Genomic DNA, 27,887 nt, shown 5'->3' with positions numbered 1-27,887 from the left:
ATGGATGAGGTGGTAGCTCACATACCTGCTGTGCAAGAAACCTGATTAAAATGCTGCTCTTGAGATGCGTGTCACAAAATGTTCCAGTGTTCGTCTCACAGAACTGAGTATTTTACAGCAGGTTTTTCTTCCCTGCCTTCCCTTAGGTGTGAAGGCATGTCACTTACAAAACACAGCTGTTCATACAGACTTACATAGTCCTGCGCTGCTGGTGACTGCTGTATGCACGCAATCATTCTGGCTACAGGTAGCTCACCTCTTGGCCCTTCCCAGACAGGAGAGCATGCAGAGAGCTTGCTTTTTTAAGAAAGGAGGTACATCTCTGTGCCAGGTACATCTGCGTGTTGTTGGCAGCTGAGCAAATGCTGCTTCTAGGTGTGAGACTGTACCCTTACGGTTTTGGGTCTTACAGAACTGTGCGTTATCACCTCCCCTCCCAGAGCACATGTTGGGCGCACACGTGTGTGTGTGTGCTGGCGTAGTGCAGGTTTCAAAGCTCTGGGTAAAGCAATAGTGAGCGGCTGGTGATGCATCAAGAAGTAGTAGGAAAAAAACAGTACTTAAATGACCTCCAGTTTCCCATTGTCCGTATTTAGTGACATGGTACGTCCTGGGGCAGGGAGGAGAGCGCAGCCTGTTTGTGGGGAGCGTGGCCTGTCAGCCTTAAAAGGGCTTGAAGAATTATGGTGGCAGTGTTGGTGATTACATTTCAGGCGAGTTGAGAAATCAAATTCTGCCGTTTTCTTTGCTGCTGTGAAGGTACCTTCCCACCTGAGGAAGGCAGCTCCTGCTGCTCAGCACTGTCCAGCAGTAGCACAGCAAAACTCAGAGGACATGGCTCACCCCGCTGCAGCCTGGGCTGCACTCATGTTGTCTGCCTCTGCGCTGTTTTGCTCTCTGCAGCTGCTCTGCAGCAAAACTTCTTCCCCCACGCCTCTGAGGGTTGGAGATTTGGGGGGATTTTGTTAGTCTGGGCTGCGCTCCTGAAGTGATACGATGGGGCAAGGGGAAACGAGGCTGTAGGTGGGAGGACACGCAACGGGGGAGTTTTCCAGTGGCTGCACACAGCCAGGTCTGTGCATGCAGGTAGCCTGCATCACCTCCCTGCTGCGGGAGCTTGTGCTCCCAGCAGCCCTGATAGGAAGGAGCATTCAGTAGCTGTGCCGTAGAGCCACGGATCTTTACTGGTGACAGCTTCTGCAAATGAAGATGTTAATTGCTGTGTGACCAGAAGGCAGCAGGGGACGTTCTGGGGGGGGTACAGAGCAACCTCATCGGTACCCCACAAGGTATTTCTGCTCAATGTAGAAATGTAGTCTTGGGTTTGTCTATGTGTTTTTGTTTTTAGTTCTCCTGAATGAAAGTTTTTTGTTTCTCTTAACCGCTGAAAAAATATTTCTACAAGAGAGCAGTGTTTTCATTTCTCTGATTAGAAACATGCTTTCTGTGAGAGCACCTGCAAGCTGCCTGGTAGATAACTGCACAAAACTAGTGCCTCAGAGGTGGTCCAAGGTCTCCTTATACAAAACTGCTAATAAATAGGAAACTTTAATTCATGTCTTACAGGGCTGATCCGCTTTGCAGTATAAAGGAATAACACATTGGTAATTATCTTGTGATAAAAATAATACTGAAAACAAATCTTGTTCTGTGGGGGTTCTTTTGCTATGGTACCCAAAAACTTGTTGGCCAATGTAAAGAAGGAGAATTGGTCCATCCAGGTGTGTGAGCCATCTGTAACGCTGGATTGGTTATTTCTTTCAGGTCAAAGCCACTGGACAGGAGCTCTTTCAGCAAGTTTGTGATTTAGTGAAGATTAAAGAGCCTCACTTCTTTGGCCTCAGCATTGTTAAAAGTAAGCAAACTCAATGCACAGAGCAAATGACTTGGCAAACTTCCACAGGGCCCGCTTGTGTGTATTTACAGTGTGTGCATATACACACACTGGCCGTGCCTGCGGGGAATTCGATTGTAATAAGGTCACAAAGTATGTAGATTACGGGCAGGCTTCTCGGCACTCTTTTGATCTTTGGTATGCGGGCAGACAAATTGGGAGAAGGGGGCCCTTTTGTTCTCCTCCTTTGTTCTTCTGTGCTACCTCTTTGTGGGGTTTTCTTTCTCTCCTGTAGCTAAGTTGCTAGCCAGCATGTTTGTCACTGTTTGAATTCAAAACTGTCAGTAGTTGAGCAGGAGGTGAATTTTAAAGGGACTTTGGGGCTGAAAGTGTTACTTCTCTCCTGAAGCCACATGCAAAGAATGTGCAAAGAATAGGGGGAGGAAACTTGAATGGTTTGAGGGTACTGACTGCATGGAGGGGAGGGATTGTGGTTTTGAAATATCATGTGGGAAATGTGAAATGTGTTAGTCCATGAGTTGAAGTCCAGTCTGCTTGGTCCTATGTCTTGTATTGACCAGGGGATGGTGTAAGATGAAGCCATAAAGGAGCAAACCGATAGGAGGTATTACATTTCAAGACTGGTGTGTTTATCAGCTCCTCCCCACCCGCAGACATCCTAGAAAATAGTAATGGGTCTGTTGTCCTCCTTATTCTGACTTCCCACATTTCCAAAATGTGAACGGCCTTCATGGAATGGACTTCTCTTCCCCCCCAAATTTTTTCTCAAGTGTTTCAGTATTTACTACTGCATCTCTAGATGCTATCAGTGAAATGGGAATAACTCTTTGAGTCCTTCTAAATGAGGTTTCTTTTGCCTGCTTATGAGTACATGGGAGAAAACTTTTTTGAGTTTACTTCTCTCGTTTTCCTTTGTTCTTTCTCTAAAAACTTTTTTTTTTTTTTGAGCATAGCACTGAAGCTAAGATAGGATTAAGCTGTTTATCTCCATAAGGTTTGGAGAGTCTCCAAGAGACTCCATCTACATAACTAAACCAGTAGGTGACAAATTTATCTGTGGATTTAAACCAGTGCAATTTTTATTCCTCTTCCAGTAAGGAAGACCTGAATGCTCTTAGCCTTTTTTTCACAAACCGACTGTGTTCCTGTGAGTCCCTCTGCCTTCCAGGCAGCCCTGTGTAGCACTCAAGAGAATATTGCCTATAGCTTTAAACATAGACAATCTTTCTTGCTTCTGAAAAACACCTTCCTTTTTAGGGGAGCTAATTCTTCCCAATGCTCTTAGCAAAATGACAAGGGAAAGGGTTACAGGAGCCCTGTAGCCTGAACTGACCTCTCCCTTTTTGTTTTCTTGTCTATTCCTCACTCCTGTTTGATGTAGTTCAGTTAGTAAAGCTGTTTGATTGAAGGCTCTGTGTGCTAACCCTGGCATCTCCTCCACCCCAACAGGTGTCAAGATTTTGGATGAGGAGTAGAATTGTTTGTTTGTTCCTTTGTTTAAAAAACTGTTGTCTGGCTTTTTGGGGCCAGACAACAGGAGGGAGAGAAGTATCAGCAGTGAGTTTCTCAGTCTGAATGGCCACAGCCACCTGGAAAGCTGCAGCCCACTGTTGAGAGAGGGAGCAACCGTGGTCTGTTTGCTACTGCTCACCTCTGTTACCTGCCTTCAGTCCACGGAAGTCTAGTAACCGGCTGACTGGAGTCTTGTGGGAGAGGTGTTTTTTGTTTTTTTTTTTTTTAAATCACTTATTTAAGTAGCTCCATTTTTATTACTTAGAGCTGTAGCAAAGGAACTCTTTTGTTTTCCTTTCCCCAACTTGATTCCCCCTCCGCCCCCATTCTGACCAACAGACTGGTGACAATCTCTGCTGCTGCCAGTGCAGCTCTAAAATGCCATTTTAAAGAAACTACTGCCCTGTTTTAATAAGGGCACGTTTCACACCTTCCTAGTGTCTATTTTTGGCAGCCTGATACTGCCGCATGCAGAACAAGGTATTCTAATCCACCTGCATCTCTTCCCTTGCTGCTAATTTGTCAACAAAACCCTGACTGTCAGCAGTGGCAAGAGAATGAAAATTAAGGGATTTCTCCAGAACTGTAACCAATCACCCGTTGTGGATTATCTGGATTAGGAGCCCATTTGACCTGTAGATGTTGTACGGATACGCTAATGCTCGGTTGGGCCTGTAGTATGCGTGTGAGGGGAGAGGTTGACCTCCTAAATCATAAACAGAAGTTTAATCCCCAAGTGTGGCAAAAACGAAAATAGCACCGCTAAGCACTGTGAAAACTGCAAGCCATAAGTACTGTGAGATCTAAACTCTAGGTCTTGGAGCGTGTCTTCCAGCATTCCTTGCTTAAAGGATACGAAGGGGAGGCTCTCCTTCACTTGTGACTGTTACAAATGCTGAGGGCAAGCTTCAGGATTTAAGGCAACAGTAATAGTGAGGGACGGGGTTTTTCACTTCTTTTGCCCTTGTGCTTTTTTTTTATTCTCAAGATGAAAAGCAATTCAGCGAACTGTAAAGGGGAGAAAAACACTTCCATTTGTAAGAAGAGTTTTTATTCCTCTGAAAATTACGTTCATGAGCATGTGTTACTGGGAAGCCACACCGGCATGAAGCTTGGGACATGTTGCTCTTCTAGTTTTGCCACAGATCATCAAGCAGGCTATACCTTGTGTTCTGCTGCTTTTTTTTGGTATTTTGCTCAGTGAAAGACCCTGCAGTCCATTCAGGGTTCATGCTGGCTCCATAGGCTTCAGCAGCTGGGTCTTGTATTGCAGCTCCTCCTGCAGGGTCAATCTTATCTCGTTGCCCTGCAGGAATTTTCCCTCCTGTTATCAGAAGGTGTTTGCAGCACCACAATTCAATCTTCCGAAACAAAACTGATTGTCAGCAGACGAAGAACAGCCAGGGTCTCCTTTGTTGTTATAACCTGAATCCCTGCAATCCTAAATCTTGGGCTTCTCTTAGGAGCAGACCTTGCTTGACCTGAGCAGATAGAAGTCTTCGACTGGGAAGGAGCAAGCACTCAGCTCCTGCAACTTGCTGCTGTGTCTATCACTGTGCTCGTACCAGTTTGTCAGGCTGGCTTCAAACAAAACCAAATCCCTTTGCTTCAGCTCCCTTGCCTCAAGGATCATCCTTCAGTTATTACAGCTCTGACTTTGCCAGACCCGGGGAGGCATGCCTCGCAGTCCTCGCTGCTTGTGTGCTTAGCAAGGAGCTTGGTGGTTAACGCTATCAGGACCTCTCTGACTCCAGTTAGCTCTTCTGCTTCTGTGTACCCTCCAGTAATGAAGTTCATTGACAAAATCTGCTGTTGTGTTATATTATATGGGTATCTGGTATACCAAGATGCCTCTTAAGAAGGCAGATGACAGCAGAAGTTCTCCAAAGTACTCTCAAATGATTTCTGCAGCCCAGTCCTTCCCCACTATCCCTGCTTCTGCCACTCTTCCCTCAAATACCTGGTGGGATAGTTGTATTTCCTTTATGAATTGTTCTATTCCATAACTGAATAAGATACAGCTGATAATGATTACTTCAATACCTCAAACAAGAGTTGCTTGTAAATGTGTGCAGAAACATGCCACCTAGGGGGAAATGTAGGTGTTCAGGTCTTCAAAAATTTGTATAATGCTCCCTGGAAGTGCTTCCATAGTCTTTTCCTGGGAAGGCATTCTCTTGCCTACACCTGGTGGCAGTTATTTCTCCTTCATCCATTGATACCTCATCCAGCACGGTGCTCTCCTGTCTGAGGATTGCAAGTGGCTTGTTTGTTCCTGGGTGAGGAGTGCTGGGAATGGTTCTGCAGCTCTTCTTGTGCACTAGACTCACCTGTGATGCTGCCAAAAGTCCAGAGAGCGTTGCCTGGACATGCTTTGTTGCTAGCTGTAAGATGTCAACATAAAATTCCTGCAGAACTTGCCCTTTGTCAGGAATGACTGGGCCACTGTCTCAGTCTTCAGATCTCAGCAGTTCTTAACAGCCACACTATCCTGGGCTTCTTGATAATGCCTCCTCTTATTCTTCTGTATGTCTCAGGTAAGCGACCGCAGCTACCTCCCTTGCTTTGTTCCCAGCCTCTGTTGTGACTCTTCCCTTCTTCTCTTGGTGTCTGTGTACTTGCCAGCTAAAGCCAGAAATGCAAGGTCATCCAAACCAAGTTCTTCTACTAATCGACCAGGCATTGAAGAGTGGACAAGGTTTCTTCCTGTTGGCTTGAAAGATGACAGGAGCATTGAGAAGTTCTGCAAAGGTGGTCAGAGCAGATGCCATATGAGCATTGACGTTCCCAGGCCATCAGAACTTGAAAGCTTGCAGAGCTTTCCTCTCAAAAGGAGTATGTGGACCTCTTTTGTTTAATAAAAAAAAAAATTAAAAAATCCACATTCTGGTATTCAGGGAAGTTAACAGGTTACGTGAGATCTGTGGCGTGTGCTGAGAGGTCTTTTTGCTTCGCGTGTTTGGTTTTTTTGTTTGCTTACCTCAGCTCTTTTCTAACCATCTTTCCCACTACCAGCTCTCCCCATCATCCCTCTATCTGCTCCCTCTCAAGGGAGCAATGGAGTTGCCATGAGGCTTCTTGCAGCATCTGGGGGAAATTAAGTGCTATAGCCAAGGACTGTTCCCCTCCCACCTTCCTTTAAGGCAGGAATTGCCTTCTCTGTGGAAGCTCAGCTTTGCACTAATTCAGATTTTATTTGAATCCTGATCTCCTGGACGGTCTAAATATTTATAATATTAAAATGCGCTTGATTCAACCAAGGGACTTAATCAGAGAATCACAGGAGGGTTGAGGTTGGAGGGGACGTCTGAAGATCATCTAGTCCAACCCCATAACAAGGAGGGTCACCTAGAGCACATTGCACAGGATCACATCCAGGCGGGTTTGGATATCTCCACAGTAGGGTGTTAAAACTTTGCTGGGTTTCACATGTTGATGTGATTTTATTTTTGCCTTCAAGGAACTATATATGAACTTAATTTAGAGTTTTGATTTCTACATATAGGATGGGGTGTTTGGTAATAAAGTACTCTTCATTTTAGTAGATAAAGATATAATAAGATCAAGAAGTTGTTAAGCAAAGCTAGACAATTAAAACTAGAAATAAAACACTCACTTAACAGCAGTATTGTTTAGCCTTTAGAACAATTTCCTAAGTGTTCTGTGAATTCCCTGCTTTATATGCTTTGTAAAAAATACCTTGTTTAGTTCAAACAAGAGATAAATAAGAGAAGATGTGCAGTGCTTCTTACATCAGAGGACCTTACTCCAAAATAGTGCATTCCTGATTTCCAGTCATTTAATTAACGTTCAGTTTACTGCTTATGACCTTAATATTTGGGGGAGGTCTATAGCAAACACTACAACAGGAACATGCTAACACTTAATTGCCACCAGGTAAGAAGGATACAAGTTTCAGGGTGGGACGGGGAAGGGTGTTTCAGAGAGGCTATTTTCCATTTGTAGTTCAACTTCAAACAATGTATATCAGCACGTGTGTTATTTTGAGAGCAACCCTCTCGACTTCGGTCTGTACGCTACGTACATAAAGGCTGGCACAGAACAATATGCTTGAGAAACTATACATTTTAGTATATTCATGGTACTTCCTGGAACTAAAATTGTGTTTCTTGACTTCATCATCATATATATGGTGTAAAAGAAAAAAAGCAATCTCTAAATGCATCATTTAAGTGTGTCTGATTTCCTTTAATCCAGCTAGATTTTGTATTTGTTTTCCCTTACATCAATGATCTCCTCTGGCACACTTTGACCATCTATAATTTCTTCAGTACTCACTTTGTAACCTGGAAGGCCCTCGTTATGAACAAAGCAGAATTGTGAGCAAATGAATGGTGATCCAGGTCACAGCTGATTTTATTAAAATGAAGTCAGTAAAAGTCACTGAAGGTCATATCATGAGACCCTTATTTAGATTTTACTCAAGCAAAATTCCAGTTTCTATAGACTTCAAGCACAGCTTGCCTGAAGAAAACTTTACTCTAGGTTGAATAGTTTGTCCTGAAGTAAAGAACTGCCACTTCCTGGTAGCAGGGACACAGAAATTAAATGGGTACATTACTTAAATATTAGTGGGACATTCCTGGCTGCCAAGTGGGCCTGAGCTCTCCCTCTTGGTAGGATGGTTGTATGACCTTCCTCTGGAATGTCTCCGTGCTCCTAGCCCAAAACGGGCCCATGAGGACAACAGATAACTGGCATTCACCCTTACTTGGGAACTTAGCCTTCATTTAAAAACAAAACCAACAAAAAGAGGCTCTGGTCAATATGAAATAAAGGCTTTTAAAGTAATGGTGGCTCAGAATTGATTTGACCATGTACTACAGTCAAAATCTTCTATTCCTGTTTTCCCTGCAGTGTGAATGAATGATGCCTGTTGTACATCTGCATAACTTACTGAAACTGTCACTTTATACTGATTGGAGATCTGGCCCATTATTTTTTTATTTATTTTTATTTATTTACAACAATTTATGTCCGGTATTTGCTTAAGTATGTAAATATGCTAATTTTGCAGAGTAGGAGCACTTGAACGTTTGCATTTCTGGTGCCTGCTTAATTTGGAGAGAGATTGTTACGGCACAAATTTTCCATTTCATTTGGGGGTGCTTGAAAGCTGAATTGGAGAGAAACACGTACGTTGCATTGCTGCAAGCCTCTTAAGAGAAGCTGGTGTGATGTTTTTAAGCTCACTGCCAGAGACAGGAGCGATGGACGTGGCGCTGGTAGATGCTGGTGGATGTCTGCATGATTGTACGTGTGTTTCTGAGCCAGCCTCTGCGGTGGCTGCCATTCAGCTAAGGCCAGCGAAGCAAGGATGCTTTGTACCTGCTGAGCATCTGGCCCTGGTTGGATCCATGGGTCGGACAAGCTCTGCCCTAGAAGGGCGACCATCTGTGCACATCCACAGGGTCCCTTCTCTTTTAGAGAAGCTCTTTTTCAAGCCAGAGCCAGTTTCAGCATCAAAGACCTCTGGGTTTCACCAGCGATCCAGTGTAAGGAAAAACCCCGCAACCCGCATAGTGCTGGGGAGGGAAATGCCTCTTTGTTTTCGTAGAGGGAGGCTTACCCCGCAGGTTGGCATTCCAGCAATATTAACTTCATTAAAGCAGGAATGCGGCGCTGCATTCTTGCAGGGAGGGAGGAGCGGGAGGGCGCTGGGCTGGGCTGGGGAGGAGTGGGACCACCAGGGAGAGCTGGTGCGTGCGTGGGGTGTCCTCCTCCTTCAGCCTGGCCTCTTCCTGGGGCTTGTGCGTGCCTCTTGGTAACCCTGCTGGTGACCCGAAGTTCTCCTGCTTGGTGGCTGGGCCCTCTTGGGGTTGTCTCTCTAACCTAATTAATAAGACAGATGAGCAGGGGCCGTGGGGAACAGGTAACTAAAGTCTCTACTGGGGTGGGACTGGCTAGGACTATTAGGAACCTTCTCAAGGCAGCATTACCTGATCTTAATAGACTTAGAAACAGGGGTGGCTGGGGCCAACATACACCTCCCAGAGACCCCATATGCATAAGTGAAGAGGCAGGTACAAGGTGCAGTCTTTGTAATGCTCAATCATCTTCCTCTCCATCTCAAAATTGCAGAGAAACTCCTGTATCACCTACTGTGCTGTAGCACTAACTCTCACCACTAAAACCTGCGGCATTTCTGTCCAGCAGTTTTAACAGTGCTGTTAAGTACAGTGTTGTATGCATACGTGACACATCAAGCAAAGAAGTAAATAGAAACATTATTATGTTAAAATTACAGCCGTAATAGGTACGATGCAGAGGGAAACATGACTCGTTTGGGATTGTCCTCTTCGTGTCCCATGTTGCTAGTACTTAACACAAACCTTCCTATTAACGTGGCTGTTGACCAGTTCTGGCCAGCACCAGGTCTGGATTCTTCCTTCTGAGAAGGGAGCTGAAGGAGATGGTGATAGGGGTTGTTTTGGTTGTGTTTGTGTGATTTTTGTGTGATTTTTATTTATTTTTTATTATTTTTAAATTTTTTTTAAATATTGCAAAAGAGAAGTATTTGGTGCTGATCTGTAAGGATCTTGAATGTTCTGGGAAGATGGCTGTGGTGTAGCTCGGATATATATAGATCATATATATATCAACATATATATCATATACATCGATACCTGCTGCAATGCTGTCTGGTGCCGGTCCTCCATTGGCAATATAGGTACAAGAGCAGGCCCTCATTTGGCTCTAAACTTCCGTTGGGGAAAATTCACCTCTCATGGTCCTCCTTTTTGTTTGACATCAGAAAACCAAAGCCTGGAAGTCAGGGCTGGCCTTCAGGAGCAGAAGGGAGTTTTATTAAATTTATTATTTTTCTTCCTCCCCCCTTCTTTTTTCCTGCTCCTTTCATGTTTGTAAGGAACAAGTTCTTCAGCTTGGCACTTCTGTCACTTGTCAAAACACTTTTCTGGGCAAGACCAAGGAGTGGATTGACTAGTCAAGGTGAATGTGCTCAGCTGGCATTGCTGCTGAAACGCTCATCAGGTCTTTTTTTAAGAGACTTGAGAAGGCTAAGGAAAAAAAAATGGGATTTAATAATTGGTAAGTAGCCTTACAAAGTATCGGCTATGAAAACAGCACAAAGCTCTTCCAAGATGATGCACTGCTTAGACTATCTTTTGTTCTTCCTCCTACTCGTCCAGGTGGAGAGCAAGGCATAGGCCAGGTTTTCCTTCCTTTCATTCATCTTTTTGCTCTGTGAAAGAAGTTGGGTGTGAGCAGGAGACACCACAATTTTTAAAGTGAGCATTTGGGTTTGATCCTCCTTTTCCTCCTCCTCCTCCTCCTTTCAGAGCATCCCATTCATATGCAAAGGATAAAACCTGTCAAATACCTGGCCCTGTCCACTAGTAATAAAAAAAAAAAACTAGTCCACTAAACTGACAGCATGATTAGCTTGGTAAGATTATATTTATTTTCCGTAAATGTCTCTTTGCTTCATAAAGCAAGGATTCTGCATTTTTGGCTAAGGTGTTTGGGAAATTCCAGCTCAGCATCTCTAGATTTAAGGCACAGCCAAGCTTCTTTCCATACTGTCTGGAGCAACACGTGTACTGAGAGTCCCAGTGCCCTCTCTTTTCCCTGTTCTGTCTGTTCCCTGGTCAGCTTTTGTGTTACGGGGTATTGGTTGGAAACAGTTAGGGTAGTCATATAAGTACTTTGTGAGTAAGAACTTCTACTTCAACATAAAATGCTTTTCTCTCTTGTCTTTCAGATAATGAGTATGTTTTCATTGACCTGGAGCAGAAGCTTAGCAAATACTTCTCAAAGGAATGGAAGAAAGAGACCAACAAAGTAAGAGAGGTCTTTAAGTTCAGAGACTATGGCTTTGGTGTTGGGCTACTCACTAAAATGAAAGCTCTTAAGCTAAGGTCCGTAAAGCATTTCTTGAAGGTGGTCTGCAGAGTGCTGTCCAGCAGCAAGATGCTGTGACTTGTGTATGGTTGATGCAATTAAAAGAGCTAAAACAAACTCCTATACAACTTTATTTGAGCAATAGTAACAACATGGTTGCTGCTTAATTGCTGCAGGAGAGAAGGTCAGTTGGTCAGTCTTCCTTTTGAAGATAGGCTAGCCTGGGAAAAGTCTGGAGACCTCACTGCTATACGTAAGCAGAAAAACCTAGAATGACCTTGTGTGGCTTGAACCCTGCCCCAGCTGAAGTGAGGGAGAGGGCTGGAGCCATGACTTTCAGAATATACATGAAAGGACAGTGGAAAGAGAGGAGAGATTGGTTTGAGAAGAGCCTTAGTTCTTTGAGGCTAGCCAGCCTTGTCAAGGGAGGGAAAAACTGCAAGAAATAAAGACGAGCCTGTGTAACTGTCTAGCACTGGTCATTTAGAGACACGATAATGCCTGTTCGAGTTTGTTATTACTGAAGGAGCTGCAGACTAGAATAAAGTGTAATGTATAACTACGTCCTGATATCTTAATTGGTGTGTTATAACTTTTTCCACTTTCCTCAAGGGTTTTCTTTTGCAGAGTAGGCACGCTTGCTGGTTCTGCTGTGTATAGAACTTTGCAGGTTCCTAGTAAGATTTGAGGATCCCTTACCTAATACCATTTCTCCCAAATAAGCGCGGGTTACTTTGGAGGCAACCCCGAGCCACGCGGAGAGCTGTCTGTCCCCCCAGTGAGGGTTTTCCAAGGCAGCTGTTTCACATAGCTCTGGCCACCTCAGTATGGGGTGTACTTCGTGAGTGCTGTGAGGCTGGATTCTTGAAACGCTTCTTAAGTCTGGGTAAATGTTGAGTCACAAAAGTCTCAAAAAATTGCAAAAGGCTAAATGAGTTGCCATTGGCAGTACTGAAGCCTAAGACGAGTTAGACTGTTGGACTGGGATAGGAGACAGGAATTAAATTCCTATGAAGAGGCTTCAGGTGGAAAGCCTCATCCTGTTGATTAAAATAGCGTGACTCTGGACAAGATCCAGGAAAAAAAAAAGGTAAACATTTGCTTGATGATCAAGAAGTTGCTGTCAGTGTCAGATGCGCCATGCACAGTGAGATGGGTCTGGGCAGCAAAGCCCTGGAACTGTCTCTGTGAGCAGAGTTACCTGTACAAACGTTAGAAGTGAGCGTCAAAGAAGAAAAGATGAGAGAACGAGCTAATAAGATCAGATGTTCCTTCTTCCCCTTCTCCTCCTGTTTAAGCAAGCCTGTAAGTCTGAAGGGGAGGCTGTAGTTAAAACAAGAGAACCCTTGCTGGCTCTCTTCGAACAGACATCTCAAACGGGAAGCAGACAGCAGTGTCTCCCTTTGCTCCCCGGCTGCAGGAAGCTGCGAACAGCTAAACACGAGCCCTGCCAGACGAAAGGCAAGGAGTTAATATCGGGCTGGTGCGCCCCGGCCTCAGGCAGCACGGGCTGGCTGAGCAGCTCCTGCAGCACTGCGTGTGTCCCCGCTGTCTGATGTGGTGCGGAGCTGGGCTGCGTGGTTAACTCCGGGTGTGTGCTGGGAGGGCTGCAGCGGTACCAGCGTGGCGTGTTGCCCGCTGCCTGCCTGGCACGCTGGGGAAGGCCACGTTAAACGTGCTGCGTTCAGCACTAATGCGTCCAGGGTGCTGCCAGGTGCTGAGCTGGGTAACTTGAGCCAGGCTGGGCATCCCCAGACTGAGCTGGGGCTCTTTTATACCTGGCTTATCCACCCGTCCAAACTCTTCAGCTCTCCCTGGGATGTTTTGCCTTTCAGCCTGTTTAAATGTTTTATGGTGCCTCACTGATGTGAGCCTTGGTGATAGTCAGATCCTCCCCAAAACTGATGAAGAGCTAAGATTAGCAAACGAAAAGCGGTATGGGGGGGCAAGCTTGAGAGAAGAGGATGTTACAAGGTGGCAAGAGGAATTTTGAATGCTGAACGTTATTTAACAAATCTTCTCTCTCTGCTCTAGGGAACAGAGAAATTCAGCCCTCCTTTTGTTGCATTCTTTAGAGTACAATACTATGTAGAAAATGGAAGGGTAATAAGGTAAGTTCACTTCTCTGGTAGTGCTTTGTGTTTCCTTATTAATACTTCTTAAAAACTCAGCTTACATTTTTGTTTTGTTTTTGTAAGAACTACCCAGATTTCCTCAACGAACAGTGCATGTTTTCCCCCTGTATCACATTCCTTATCCCTAGGTCCCTGGGAGGATGGTAACTGCTTTCCCATCTGTGTTTAGAGAGCAGGTTGAATTACAGCAGTGTGGAAATATGGTTAACAGCCTTCGTTTGCATCTTTTGGTCGTATGAAAAGCGTCAGATGAATATCCAAAAAATAGGTATTTATACTCCAGAGCACATGCTAGCAGTTCTGGTTCAGGTTTTTGTATCTGCACAGTGCTCTGTGCAGTCTGCTCCTGGAAATGGACTTTTGTAATAGGACAAAAGAAATGACTTCATAAGTTAAAGAGTTTTGCATTTGAGTGTGATCCATTCACGTGGAATATGGGCTGCGCTCAAAACACAGCCACACTGGCTGCATGGTAGAGAACAAAGGATGAGGTAGTTGAAAATGAACAACTGACAGAATTAATTTGCATCAGCACTGCTGGCGTGGCTGTGACCCCAGGGCAAGCCAAGAGCTGGGATAATTCAAGTAGATTAAAATCTTTACTTAATTTTTTGGCATTTGTTCTCATCTTGAACAAAGCTTTTTTTTTTTTTTTCCTCCCCTCTTCTTCCTCCCCCCACCCTATCCTCTCTTTTTGAATGCAGGCGAGTCTTCTGGAGTCTGTTTGGCTGTTCAGTGTTTTTTGTTTAATTTTGCTTTTAGGTACAAAGATTGCATAGCATTCTTCCAGCCCCTATGTACATATCCTTTAGCATCACATGCAACTTTGTCTTGCACTAGTAATTTAATTGGACAGGTTTGTGGAGCTCTGTAGAGGTAGTTACGGGGCTCCTTCAAACTACATGCATGTTTTTATGAGCAGACTGTAGCGTTCAGCACTTTGTCTGTACATACATGTCAGCAGCCTGCTTCCCTTCAGCTCTTACGAGGGTGTGTGTACACGTTGTCGGTGATACAAATACCTTATCAGACTGTGACTGTTTAGCAGTTTGAGGAAGAACACTAAAACAAGCCCAGGGCTCCTGCGTCTTTTGATCTACCTTGCAGGGAATTAGCAGTTGAAAAGCACCTTAAGCCTAAGGCAAGGTGAAATGAAAAAGCAGTGCCAGGTTTAGAGGGGAAAGGAGGACAGGTGTGCAAGAAGCAGGACTGAGATTCAAGGGAGTTGATTCTCTTGACTGCTACAGGCTTTCCAGAAACACAGAAGCGCTTGATGTAGTCAGTCTCCAAAACAGGTGTGATATGATTTTTCTTTCATCTACCCTCTGCCCTAACTTCTTAGATCTCGTGCTCCTCAAGATAGAGACTATTGTTTCCCATGTCTGTACAATGCTTTGTGTGAGAAGACCTTGATCTTGGCTTGGGGTTTCCCACAGGCCAACTGTGTCATGGTGGCATGGGCAGACATCAGGGATGCCAGAGTTTAAGCCCTTCTCTCGCAAGGAAGATGCATTTGAGAGGCCCTATATTATCCTGACCTTTCTTCTTTTCCTCACACAAATCTGCCTTTGTGTCTTGCAGTGACAAGGTGGCAAGGCAGCTTTACTACTGTCATCTCAAAGAGCAAGTGCTCATGTCTCGGTGCAGCCACAAAGAAGAGATCTACTTCCTGCTGGCTGCCTACAGCTTGCAGGCAGACTTGGGCAACTACAGGGAAGAGGTCCATACTGGGAAATATTTTGAACCTCAGGCATATTTCCCGCAATGGGTAAGTTGGAGAGGATCTTTCTGTCAACAAACTGCATGCAGCAGGAGCTATGTCAAGCTGGTACCTAGCTGCAGCCACACAACTTCCCCAGCTCCTGCTGACCTGCAAAGATCTGAAAGATCTGCACAACCTAAGCTCTACGGAAAACCTCTGGGCCGCAATCCCAAGTATATGGCTCTTTGGTCCAAGTTCTAATGCTTACTTCTGGGATGGAGAGATCCAGACCCCAAGGAGTAGTAACTGATGTGCAGTGCCTCTGGTTCCTGCTTTGTCATTCATTTGAGGCTGAACTGTAGTTAGAGAAGAGGGAAGGGCCTCGAAATGGTTTTACATCCTTATTTGTAAGCATGCGTCTGTTGACTTGTGCCCTCCAAGACCTACAAATGGCTTGGAACACCAAGAGTTGCTTTTATTGTTGAATGAAGGCAAATTAGCTGAGAAACAAGAGTTTGAAAAAAAAAAAAAAAAAGTCTGTCAGAGCTGGTTACCTGCAGGGAGTTCTTCTCTTGTGGCGAAATGGTCAAGAAAACTGTTTTAAGCACTTCAGCATCCAGAACAATAGAAAAAGAAGCTAGCTATGTTATGGACACGTCCTTTGTTGATACCTGCTGGGGCAGGATGTTTCCCAGGACCTGGATGTAGCCTCCTCTGCAGCCTGATTGAGGTCTGTCACCTGCTTTGGCGATAATGTTCAGAGCAGTGGCAGGGGTTGTGTGAGGGAGTCAAGGCTGGCAGAGTCTGCAGGCACGAGTCCCAGCCTGCCTGCCGTGCAGTGCAGAAGCGCTCCTTTCTCTGCCAGAAGGTCTTCGTCCCATGCCCTTCCTTGCTACGGGGCAGCTGGCACAAGGTAGCTAACAAAGGGCTGGAAAAATTGAGTCTGGTGCGTGCAGTTTATGGGGCAGTTAAGTCTTATCGTAGACCGTTGCTCATCTGGCAAACATTGCAAAGGCCAAGGCAAAGCCTGGCTCACCTGCGTTGAGCCACAGCCCCAAGCAAGTATGTGGTGGGGTGATTTATCACTACAAAGAGCAAAACCTGGCAGTCACAGGGACGCCTCTCTCCCTGCCCCTGGGCTGCTGTGGGGGAGATACTCCTCCGCCAACATGTCCTTCTGTAACACGTGCTGGAGATCGTTGTTGGAGATCATTTGGCCAAGAGCTGCCCCAAGCCTCCTGCTAGTGAGGAGAGGCAGTGCTGCCCCAGGGTGAGCAACCCGGCTTTGAACTGTGGAGCTGTACTTCTTTCTGCTGATGTTGCACAGCTGATGGCATCGATGTTGTTCTTCCCTGAGCCCAGCCTTCCTCGCGGGAGGGCAGCTTATTTGGCACAGCATGCAAGGAGAGCAGAGGTGTTACCCGAGAGAGTAAACAAGGGGCTTAATTTAAAATGGAAGTGGGAATTGGGTGATGGGGTTTGGTTGTTTTGGGGCAGGACAGGCTGCTTCTGAAAGGATGTTCACAGGTAGCTGGTGGGGTCTTGTATTAAGCACCCTGAATGGCAGGGGATTTTGTGAAGTGAATTCAGCCAACACTCCTCTTATTTGTCACTGCTGCTCACAGCCTGGAAGGGGCCAGTCTGGCTGGGCTGCCCTGTGGTGTTGTACGGAGAGAACATGTGGCCAAGCACCGGAACTGGGCACTCACAGGGCAAGAGTAAAAAAAGGTCCAGTGCAGGTTTCTCTACTGCTTAGCAAAGCTGCATGCCTGCCAACCACTCCAGACAGACACAAAATACCTTGAGATAGTGTTACCCTCCCCTTTGACGATGGAAATGCTAAATAAGCCTAATGTGTAGTTTCTGGTCTTTAAAGTAAAAACAAAGCAGAACACACACAAAAAAAGAAACCACACCAAAAAAAAACCACAACCATCTAGCATTTCTGCAGCGTTGGGAGATGTTGCTGCTGATTGTGTTGGCATGCAGAGCTGTATTTGTTATCTGCCCATAAGCATTTAGGGATGCCAAGAGTTAGGGAAACTAATTCCAGCACTTGAGAATGAAAAGAGCTGACACGAGCTCTGCAGTCTCTGTTATGATTTTGCCATCTACGATCTCTTGGGAGACATCGGTATCATCGGAGCTGTTTTAAATGCTTATCCTCCAGGGGGGTAGAGGTGAACCTGGACTAACTTCTTGGGAGAATGCATGAACCTCCTCCACCTCCAATCTTGGCTTTGCTGTTGATCACAGCTGCCTCTCGTGGGCTTCACTTGAAGAGTTGCTGACTTGTTTATTTTCCTTGTGGTTTAGATAATTGCAAAGAGGGGGAGTGACTACATCTTGAAACATGCCCCAGAGATGCACCGAGAACAGCAAGGCCTGAGTGCAAAGGAAGCTGTGCTGAAGTTCATCAAGGAGTCCTGCTTGTTGGAAGATGTGCCTGTCCACTTCTACAGGCTGCAGAAGGTTAAACAAAGAGCTTATTTTAAACATCTTTCTCCTCTTTAATTGGGTGTACTGTTTCGTTTTTCACTTTCTGTCTAGTTGAAGAACAGTTGCCTCTGATTTGGAGAGGACAAACAAATCTAAAATTTCCAGGCTGTGAGACCTGTCCCCATAAACAAATTTGCTTCCAATTTACTGGTGTAGCTGGAACATTGTTTTGTTCCTCAGCCAACAAACTGGCCACAGGGATGGCAAAACTTAATTTTTGCTTTGTCCCTGCCTGTCAGTGTACTCACACCAGGGAAATCACTGAGAAGCTGCATTTTGGTGCAGCCCATTGCAATGGCGACAGGAGGTCAGTCAGCTTTCACACAGACTCCACGTAGTAACTGAAGGTGACACTGAGCCATCCCACCTTTCTTAACCCCCTTCAACACCGTTGGAGTGCAGGGTATTTTTTTGGCTGTATTGTTTTTGGATTCCTTGATTGTTGCTTGTCCCTGAGTCTTTGCCTTTCCACCCAAGCCTGCTTTAACCAGATTTGCTTCACTTTGATGTGCTAAGAGCGTAGTCTAGAAATAGGACTGAAGAGAAGTTTTGTATTCCACCTAGGCGAGTGAAACCTGCTCTAGCAATTAGGAATTTCATGAACTTCTTTTCCGAATGGAGATACTCTACCTTGTCAGACTCATGATTAAACTTCTTGGCTGTTTGTGCTCGGTCAGAATTCAGTCTGGAAGGTTTCTGCCTCCTTTGACCGAACATGGCAGCTCTAGTTACTGCAGAAACACAGAGAAGAGCCTTGCATTTTCCGAAGGATAAATTCCAGTTTGGTTTCCAGTCTAGGGTTAGTTTCAGTCTTTAACAAACTAGCTGCTACCCCTACCTCTGCTCTGTCCTCTCTGTTTTGATTCTAATGCTGTTAATGATGCAGTCATAAGCGGGTTGGTCACACTCGAACGCCATAAGAAATCCAGCTGGCAAGACATGGTATAATTTATATCTGAAGGCAGTGGGGCTGTGAAATTGGTTGCCCTTAATATCCAAACTTGCGTCTGACTTGACTCCACAATGTGCTCTTCTTCCTGCTGCATGACACAAGGGATCTCGTGGCGAGGCATCCTCCTCCTAGGTGACTCCTGGGCCACAAAGCTCCTGATCAAGTGCACAGAGGTGCCAGGCAAAGGTGTTGGTGCATGAAATTTCAATAGCAGTCACTTCTGTCGTGCTCCCTCCTTGTGGCTGCTGCTGGGGTTGGGGACTCTGAAAGAAAACAGGCAGTGCTGAGCACCATATCCCTCCTCCAGACCAGCACTGATTTGTTAAAGCGCTTTGCCTTTAGGAGGCAGAAAGCATTTCTTAGTGACTTTCAGCTGGAGTTCTGCTGGACATGGGTGTTAACAGAGGGGCAGAGGGTGAGGTAAATGTGACAGTGTGAGGCTTGTATCTTGACAAGCCAGGTGAGAAAGTCTTGGAGTGAAGTTTGAGCTCCATGACTCTAGAAATTTTTACCCAACAATTTTCTTCCTCCTGCTCCTCCTAGTAAGAAAAGTCTGTGTTCCCCTCTGACTCTGCCATGCCAGTAGAGAGATTGAGTGAACTGGTTCTGGATAGTTTGGGGATTTTTGGTTTTCAGTCTTTAAGCAAAGGAATCTCCTAATTAGAGAGGGATTATGTGGTATGAAGGTAGAGCATGAGGAAAAACAAGGCAACTTTCCAGTTCAGCCTTAAGCACTTAAAACTGTTCCCAACACTGAGATGAAAAGGTTAGGAGGAAAGTCCTGCAACTTTGGGCATTGATTAGCTCCCTCCTGGCAAATGTAAACCTGCAGTCCAGCACGTCCCAGGGTGAGAACAGCTGTGCTGTGGTAAAGAGAAGGGACAGACATCACTTCTGTTTTGGGCTCTCTGTCACCTGGAGAGTGAGAGACGTGAATGTTTGCGCAAACAGCAGAGATGGCGTGTGGTAGTAAGAGTCTGTTACAAATTGCCTCTGAGAACAGTAATGGTCTGTGCCCTCAAATCACTTAAGCTGCAGGATTCCCTCTCTGGGGCTGTTTGGGGTATGTGTTGCTGGTGAAAAGCTGGAGACTTCCAGCACAAGGGGATTTGTAGGTGTTTCTGATCTCAGAATTTTTCAGGGATCAACAAGACAAGATGCTTGTTAGAAACAATAAAAAGCAAATGAGCTGATGGCATCTGTCTGATGAGCAGTCCTGCTACCTCTCTTGCAGTAGGTGCCAGAACAAGAGTATGGTCTTTGTAGATTAACCTTTGACTCCAGGCTCTTCTGTCCTTTTAGGATAAGAAGGAGGATCGCCCAACAGTTATCCTGGGCCTGACCCTTAGAGGAATGCACATCTATCAGGTAACAGACTGCCATGAAAGCCTTCTGGTGTAGCATTAACTCTGCCTGTCCTCCCCCCACCAGCACTCCTCTGCCTCCCCTGTGAGCAGCAGGCTCCGCATATCTTGCATTCTTGGTTGTTTGCAAATTCTTTGCACATCGCTGACTCCACCCTGTACCTGCCAGTTCCTGTGTCACCCCGAGTTTGATGTGTTGCAGGAGGTGAACCACGTTCGTCAGCTCCTCTACGACTTTCCCTGGTCGCACATCGGGAAGCTGGCGTTTCTGGTGAGTGTGACAGAACGGATGCCATCTGGCAGCGAGCTGCCCACCTGGGACCTGGCGAAGCTGTCGGCCTGCCCAAATTGCCATGTCAAGTCCTGTAACTCATACGCACAAGACCGCGGCTACCTCAGTTAGCCACGTGGCCAAAAACATGTTCTTGCTCGCTCACTGGCATCTCTCCTCTTTATGCAGGGGAAAAAATTTGAGATCCAGCCAGACGGTTTGCCCTCTGCACGGAAACTAGTTTACTACACAGGTTGCCCCTTCAGGTCACGGCACTTGCTGCAGCTCCTCAGCAACAGCCACCGGCTCTTTCTGAATATCCAGCCAGTGTTGAAGCAGATCCAAAAACTGGAGGAGGCTGAAGGTATGTGGCAGAAGAGCAGGTGGCTTTGGTAAGGGGAAAAGTACACACAGTATGTTAGGTTCTGCTGTTGCTTCACAGTGGCTGCTCTCTAACTAATTAATGGTGTTTATGCCTTATTGGGTAGACGGTGATGAAATAGAAGTGTTAGATTTGTTTCAAGTTCATTACTGGAAAGTGTTTATGGTTTCTGCCTTGCCTAGACTGCGATCAGAAAATATTGTATATCAGATATCAGTACTGGGAAAGCCTCTCCCTTTAAGAGGAGGTCCTTGCTGTCTGTGCTCTCAAGTTGTGCACGTTTGACACACACTTCTGAAAGGAAGTAGTTTTGAATAGAAAGCTTCCCATTGGGATAGTATTTTCTTGTGTTCAAGCAGCAGTCAAAATTATGAGCCTCTGTCTTAAATCTTTAGTGCCTCTTTACTGTATGGTGTATGCAATTTAGTCTGTAGCATCCAACAGTTAAGGGTTTGTTTCTGGCACCTGCAGCTCCTATCTGAGAGCAGATCAAAACTCCTAGAATTTGTCCTTTCTGATGGGGGGATCCACTCCATGTCCATCTTGTCAACTCCAAGGAGTTTACATCTATCTCTGAAGTGGTGGCCCATGGTTGCGTGGAATCAGTGTATGAGGCAAGGTGGCCATTGGTTTCATCCACCTTGGTTATTTCTGTCTTTTCCTTCAGTGGGGTTATAGAAGTGGCCTTGAGCTGTCTGGGAACAACTAGTGCCATGTGCCAGCAACCTTTACAAAGGCTCACTAACCAAGTGCATGTGGGCAAAAGGCTCAGATTGCTTTCACAAAGCTTTTGCATTCTTCAAAGTCCCTTTTTGGTGACCCTTTGTAGTTCACTATTTGGTCAGATAGCAACATGGCAGTACTTGTGATAATTGCAACTAAACAGGTTCAGTATTAAAAATGTTGCCAAAAAATATCTGGAGTCAAATCGAGATCTACCACTTCTCTTGGTGTATATCCTGCCACCTGATTAGCTGCTATTTGTTTTTCCTGTTTGGTAGTGGCCTTCTTAGAGGCTAGCTCATGTGAGCACTCGCTTCTCCTGGCCTTGTCCTTCAAAGAACAGATTTCCGTCTTCTCAGAAGGCTGAGGCGTGGCAGACAGCAAGGCTTCCTTGGACTTGCGCTTCCTTAGAGTTGCTGCCCTGTCCTTGTTGGCATTTTGAAATCCTGTTCCTTGCCAGACACTGTCAGGAAAGCTCTGCTAACATTTTATTGCCTGCAATTCAGCGCTTAAATAAACATCTTACAACATTGTGGTGATACCTGGGGACATGATTCAGGTGCCCAGACACAAGTGTTTGAAGTGCCCTGGTGCATCCCCCCTGCCTTTTAGCTTCCACTTCAGGGTGGGACAGATTTCTTCTAAATCGTTTTGTATCTCCTAGCTTCTTGTGGATTTCTTGTCCACCTTCAGCGTGCTTCTTTTTGGGTAACAGAAAAACCATGAGAGAAATCCTTAATAAATGCCAGCCATGGAGATCCCATTCTTAGCTGTCTCCACACATTGGTGACTCTCTTGAGAAAAAAATGATGTATTCTGTTTTAAAGACTGAACACTTAGGTTAGGTAAGGAATTCCTGCTTTTTTGCATTTCCTTCCTTCTGGAAGACAGTATTTTCTGTATCGTAACCGCCTCTAGCCGCTTGTCCTAATTCAGCAGATACTGGTTTTACTGTAAGGATGACTGTAGTTCTGTTACAACCAGCCGGGGACCCCAATGTCTGTAGAATAAGCAGAACACAAAACTGTCTCTGCATTTATTTGTTCAGTAGCTGCAGCCATTGTTTCTTCACCATCAGGTTGTGCCAGTCCCAGAACTTACCAGTTTTGTTACCCTTCCTTCCGTCTTGCTTAAAGTTTCCCCTGCTTTCTCTCCTCATTCTTCCTCAGAGAAGAAGCGCTACCGGGAGTCCTATATCAGCGACACGCTGGACATGGACCTGGACCCGTGCGACAAGAACTCGCGCGGCAGCGGGAGCAGCGTGGGCAGCCGGAGGGATAACCGCCTCTCGCGCCAGTCCACGGGGAGCCACGGCAGCTCTCACACCTCGGGCATTGAGGCTGACTCGAGGCACCGAGTGTCAGTGGAAATGTCGGTGGATGAGCCCTTCGGCATCGACCGAGTGCACAGGAAAGAGAAATCCTGCAGCTCAACCATCAGCTACGGTAGCTCTGGCATTGACAGTGGCAGTAAAGGGAGGGCTGAAGATGACTCTCAGGATGATGGTACGGGATTTGGAGATGCAGAGCAACTTCTAAGCCTGCTTCTGCTCTCTGCAGGAGAATGGAGTGTAAGAAAACGTGAAGCAACTCGGAGCAGAAGTGTAATGCTAACCCTTCTCCTGCCACTCTTTTCCTCCTAGATCTTGAGCTGGCAGTAGATGAGCCAGAGGAGGTGCCTGTAGATGAGCCTTTAGAGAGAGACCAGTTAGAGGAGACCACTGTGGAAGAATCTGTTGAATCTCTTCCTCTGGATGCTGCTAGCTGCCAAGGTGAGATGGCTTTCTGCTACTGTTGAGTGCTTTTCTAGAGGCTGTAACATCAGGAAGATGTTTGGGCAGTAATCTGAGAGATCTAAGAAAGCTGTGACTTCTTCCAAACGAAGTGCTAGTGCTACTTACTGTCCTACCGCAGCAGTATTTGAAGTCAGCTCCTCTAGAGGTTAAAGGCCAGCACCTTATATTGTACAGTATTATTTTCCCCTTTGCTCCTCAAGGTCTCCCCTTTCCCAGTTTAGCAAGTTACTGTGTTTATACTCAGTTAACGACAAAAAGATAACTGAGGCAAACCTTTTGTAGTGAAGGATTTAAAATCTTGTATACCACAAGACAGCCAAGGGGTTCAACCACAGATTAATGGGCAAGTTGCAGGAATTAATAGTTTAAATTTTGTGGCTTATGTTACGGGGAATGCTAGACAACGAGTTCATGCAGAAGCTGTCTGGCCTTAAGACATACAGGCTTCGTAGCAAATCAAGATGGGCAAATATGGGACAAGTAGGTGAAAAGCTGTTTTCTTGTGAGCTTTTAAACGTTGCTTCTTAGGGACAAAAAGGGGTATTTGTGAGCAAAACTCTCAGAACATTGAGGGTGCTTAGTGATGTATGCTCATATTTGTAGGATAGCACTGTCTGAATGTAGCCTGTGAGAACAACTTCCCTTTTCTGCCAATAAAAACTCAAACCTGTAACGCTTCTTATTTCCTCCTCCTTCGCAGCTGTAAATCAGGAGTCACTGTCTGTGGTGCAAGTCACACTAATAAAAATGAGAGGTCAAAGTGTGGAGTCCCTTCATCAGGTAAGGAGTGGTGCTTGGTAGGAAGGTCTGTGTGTGGGCGTTGAACCAAAATCTAGTGTAATGGAGACAGCTGTAAATCAGGTGAACTTGATAGGTCTGTATTTGACTGATTGAAATGGTGTAACTGAAAGCAGCTGTTGGCCAATGACTGCTGTTGGGAGTAGGATGAGAGCAACATTTGGGTCCAGAAAAGTACAGAGAGGTTTGGAGCGACCAATGTGGAAATCTTGCAAGCCAGCTATCATCTGCCTTAGGCTTCCAGACAGGAAATGGAAAATAAACCACTTGCAAATTTTCAGCACAACGTAGAGCCAAGACCATCCATGCAGTTTGGATGTGGGTTGCAAACTTGATCATCTTCCTGCTCCTGAAGCCAGAAGGAGCTCACATCAGAGCAAAACCAGATGCTCAAGCTCTAATAGCTATCATTTGTGTGATTATACTATGTGTATGCAGAAGTCTTTGTTGTCAACATTTTATTTTCATCCAACCCTTGAGAAAAGACAACTATATATGGTAAAATATGTCATATCATAAGTTGGACTTTGGAAAAAGCTTATTAAGTTGTCTTTTTAAGGCCGAACAATATCTTTTCGAGCTTGTATCCACAGGGGTGGAAATGTTTAGTTTCTTTATGTAAAAAAAAAAAAAGCCTCTGCCTCTAGTTTTCTTTCTTGATCCACATTAGCCTTATCTGCTAAAAGAATTTTAAAAATCTATTCATCCTTTTGCCCTATACTCCTAGATTTTTTTCTGAACAAGGACTTCAATCACTTTAAGACTTTTTTTCACTTCTCATGCTTCTTACTGGACCCAGTCAAAAATGATAAGGAATTTTCACTTATCAGCAAAGTACTCTGTTAAGTGCTGTAAGAGGTGGAAAAAATAACCAAGCTTTTATTTCTAAAGCTGAACGCTGTGCAGTACAAATCATAAAGTAATTATTTCTGAATTTGAGTTGAATGACTTAAGACAGTAAGGCAAAGAGCAGGTATCTTGTTTAAAGTACTGGTTTTATGTTAATGCTTTCACCAACACACGCTTAGGACGATAATTGATCGGGAGGCATCTGTTTTAGAAGAGTGTTTCTGATCAGCACAGGACTGCTTAAGCAATTAAGAGACATCTCTTCCCCCTGATGGCACTTGTACACATCAAATACTGTGTTTGCTTAGTGTTGGATGGACCATGCGGTGTATGCCTGTTTCTGAGAGTACAGCTGAGCCAACACGGATTTCCTCAGGGTAGTTTTCTAATTGCCATCCAGTGTAGGTGAGAGACTTAGTACTGGGAGGCACTCCTCTGTGTTGCTAACAGAAGTGTCTCGGCTTAATATTAAAATTAGCATGTAGAAGCTGATTATCAAGACAGAGAGCAAGAAAAAACAGGTGGGGAAGTTGGAAATGTCTTGGATGGTCAGTAATGCCTCTCTAGAGGCCACATCACAACAGCTTGTGTAGCATGACACCTTTCTCTGGGAATTACTGCTGTTTTGTTGCTCTTGTCGTCTTCATTTCTGAGCAGTGTTATGTAGACTAAAGTGTATGTTGCACTTAGTGAATTTTGGATACTAACCCATTAATTTGCATGGTTGCTCTCAACTTTCCTTTCAGCTCCTGAGACTTCAAGTAGCTTCATCTTGGTGTGTTCAAACAGTTGGGGTACTTTTTTAATGCACGTATTAGCAGAACCATGCAGTCAGTGTAAGTGTCAGGTTGTTCAGATGTTGTTAATACCTGTCCAGTGTTTTGTCCATTGTACTTGATGCAGAGGACATGGTGCGTAGAGATTAGGATCTGGTGCAGTGAGGCAGGGTGGCAGAACACACTTGTAATTTCTTAATACTTCATAGCTTCTTCATTAAGCCAATATCCTTCAGAAGGCTGGTGGGGCTGTTTGAAGGAGTGGAAGAACAATTTGGAAAATTTGAAGCATGTGTAGCCAGCATCCTTAGGCAGTGTCTGAGCTCATTATTGTTATTCACGTGCATCTTACTGAACTGGCAGGTCAAATCGCCCAAAGGCAGGAGCTGCACGGACCAGCACAGCCAGAGTTTGGATGACATCCGCCTTTACCAGCACCGGCACCCGCCACTGAGTGCCACGCTATCTTCGGACACGTCCCACAGCTACACGTTCGGCTGCAGCCTGGAGGATAAGCTGTCTATCTACGGCTGCGTTTATTCCACAGCGGACTGCAAAACCAAATCTGCCCTTTACGGGAAGCGATCCATGAACTGCCTCTCCTTGGATCTGCTGGGAGAGGACCAGCTGCCAGAGGAGTTCGTGGTGTAATGAGATTGGAGCTCTTCCATACCAGGAAACAGCACACCATGGAAATATATACCTCATTAACACGTGTGATGTCACTGGGTCTTGCAGGAGATTGAGCAGCTTTGTTACTCAACTCCGTAATCAGTAAGTGGCATCGCTTCTGCAGACCTGACTACAGGGCAAATCAGCTGGAGTGTAGCACTTAATGTTGGCATTGGGAGGGTCTGTTAAGCAGAAAATGGAAGTGGGCTGCACCATTAGTAGGGACCAAAAAAAACACCAAAACAACCCAAAACTGGACCAAAATTGATACTGAGCTGGTGAAACAAACCTTGTGTCTGAATTGATTTATCAGAAAGATATTTACAAGGTCCATGGCTGTTTAGCTTCCTGCTTTTCTCTTGTGGTCCATTTATGTTAATGCTACTGTACAAATAGTTTGGTTGTCTTGAGCTTGTGCTGCTGCAACACTGCCAGCAGCTGTCAGGCCAGGATATACTCTGAGCGTATTTGGATGTCTGTGTATGGAAAAGTCTAGCCTTTTCTGATTGTAATGCACAGAAGTTGCCTGTTTGCTTTACTGGGAGCAAAACTTGCTCTGCCACGAGTTTTTCTTGTTTTGTTTTGTTTTGTTGTTGTTGTTTTGTTTTGATGTAAGCATCCAGCCAAATACAATGTAGGTTCTGTGTTTTATTTTATTTTTTAATGCAACAAATGGAACTGTCTGTCAGCTGTCTCTACTACTGCCATGGTATAGATTGGTAAATAAATCCCTATATCCTTGGGAGAGAGAGGGGGGAAGGGATGAAACAAACAGACATCTGTGAGCGTACAGAGGACAAATAAGAGCACTAAATGACTGGCTCTTGAAGACAGGAGTGTGACTGGAGAATTTGTCCGGGCATGATCACCCCTTAAGTTGAATCATACTTTTTATGTTGTTCTTTATTTTTCATAAAACTATTCCTTAGAATTTTTTACTCTGCGTTGGGGGGCAAGTGTGGACTGGAGAAAGTCGCTTTGGATAGGCAAAGTTCCTAGTGGCTGTGTTCAACTTTGTCCTGCATGGGTCATGCAGGTGTGCGTGAGCGATGCTGTAGGGCCTGTGATGATGGAGGCACGGGGGAGATCGAACCGGGGGTATTTTATTGGGTGATTTTGAGTCCCGTGGAGCTGGCCATGCTGGCTCTTGCCAGGAAAATAGCTGTAATTATGCTGTTTGATTAAGGCATTTGTCTGGTGTGGAAAACACCCTGCTGCCCTGTTACATCCAAATAAATGTATAGTTTTTTGATTTCCTTCCCTGTCTTCCCCCGCTGTTAGTACCCCCTCCCCATCAATTCCCAACATTTGGGAAGCTTGTACTTAGATCCATACATAACCTGCTTTGGACAGCAGGTGGACACTAACTGGTTTTTATGGCAAACTAGAAGCCGAATGATGCTGTTGTGCTGATTGGGGACGTATGTTGTACAGTGTTGATCAATCAGAAGATGAAGATGGCTGCTTTGGGAAAGGAAGGAGGTCAGACCACAACGAGGGAGGGCTCAAGCTGCTGCTTTGACAGGCTTAGCAGTTGTCTGGTGAATTGCATTCCCGTACACTATCAAAATAGCAAATCTGTGGTCTGTCATCTCACTGTTTCTATGCAAGCGAATGCGGTGTAGAGACAACATCAGGCCGCCAGATGCACCTGTATTTGCTGAAGTGACATCAGTGGCTGTACATCCTCGTAGACGAATCTAGCACAAACTGTTAGC

At 45.2% G+C, this 27,887-nt stretch overlaps 1 protein-coding gene across 1 annotated transcript; it reads left to right on the top strand.

The window, feature by feature from the left end:
- On the top strand, positions 1-27,887 carry FRMD1 (FERM domain containing 1). The gene is made up of 12 exons (XM_050709729.1): positions 1-9; positions 1,765-1,855; positions 11,112-11,191; positions 13,286-13,362; positions 14,968-15,154; positions 17,405-17,560; positions 19,842-19,907; positions 20,364-20,538; positions 22,449-22,784; positions 22,922-23,050; positions 23,775-23,854; positions 25,861-27,887. Exons 1-12 carry the CDS (start codon positions 1-3, stop codon positions 26,146-26,148), a joined length of 1,674 nt encoding a protein of 557 aa, XP_050565686.1. The 3' UTR covers positions 26,149-27,887.

The sequence above is a fragment of the Cygnus atratus genome, chromosome 3 (assembly GCF_013377495.2).
Source record: "Cygnus atratus isolate AKBS03 ecotype Queensland, Australia chromosome 3, CAtr_DNAZoo_HiC_assembly, whole genome shotgun sequence".
Taxonomy (NCBI): Eukaryota; Metazoa; Chordata; class Aves; order Anseriformes; family Anatidae; genus Cygnus; species Cygnus atratus.
Note: the sequence above shows the minus strand (reverse complement) of the source record. Positions and strands in the feature narration are given on the sequence as shown.

What these genes read in the sequence shown, in the direction of transcription:
- FRMD1 (XM_050709729.1), top strand. An exon ending in GAAAATGGAAGGGTAATAAG is followed by an intron (nt 13,363 to 14,967) that starts GTAAGTTCACTT and finishes TGTGTCTTGCAG; the next exon opens with TGACAAGGTGGCAAGGCAGC. An exon ending in GTGTGGAGTCCCTTCATCAG is followed by an intron (nt 23,855 to 25,860) that starts GTAAGGAGTGGT and finishes CTGAACTGGCAG; the next exon opens with GTCAAATCGCCCAAAGGCAG.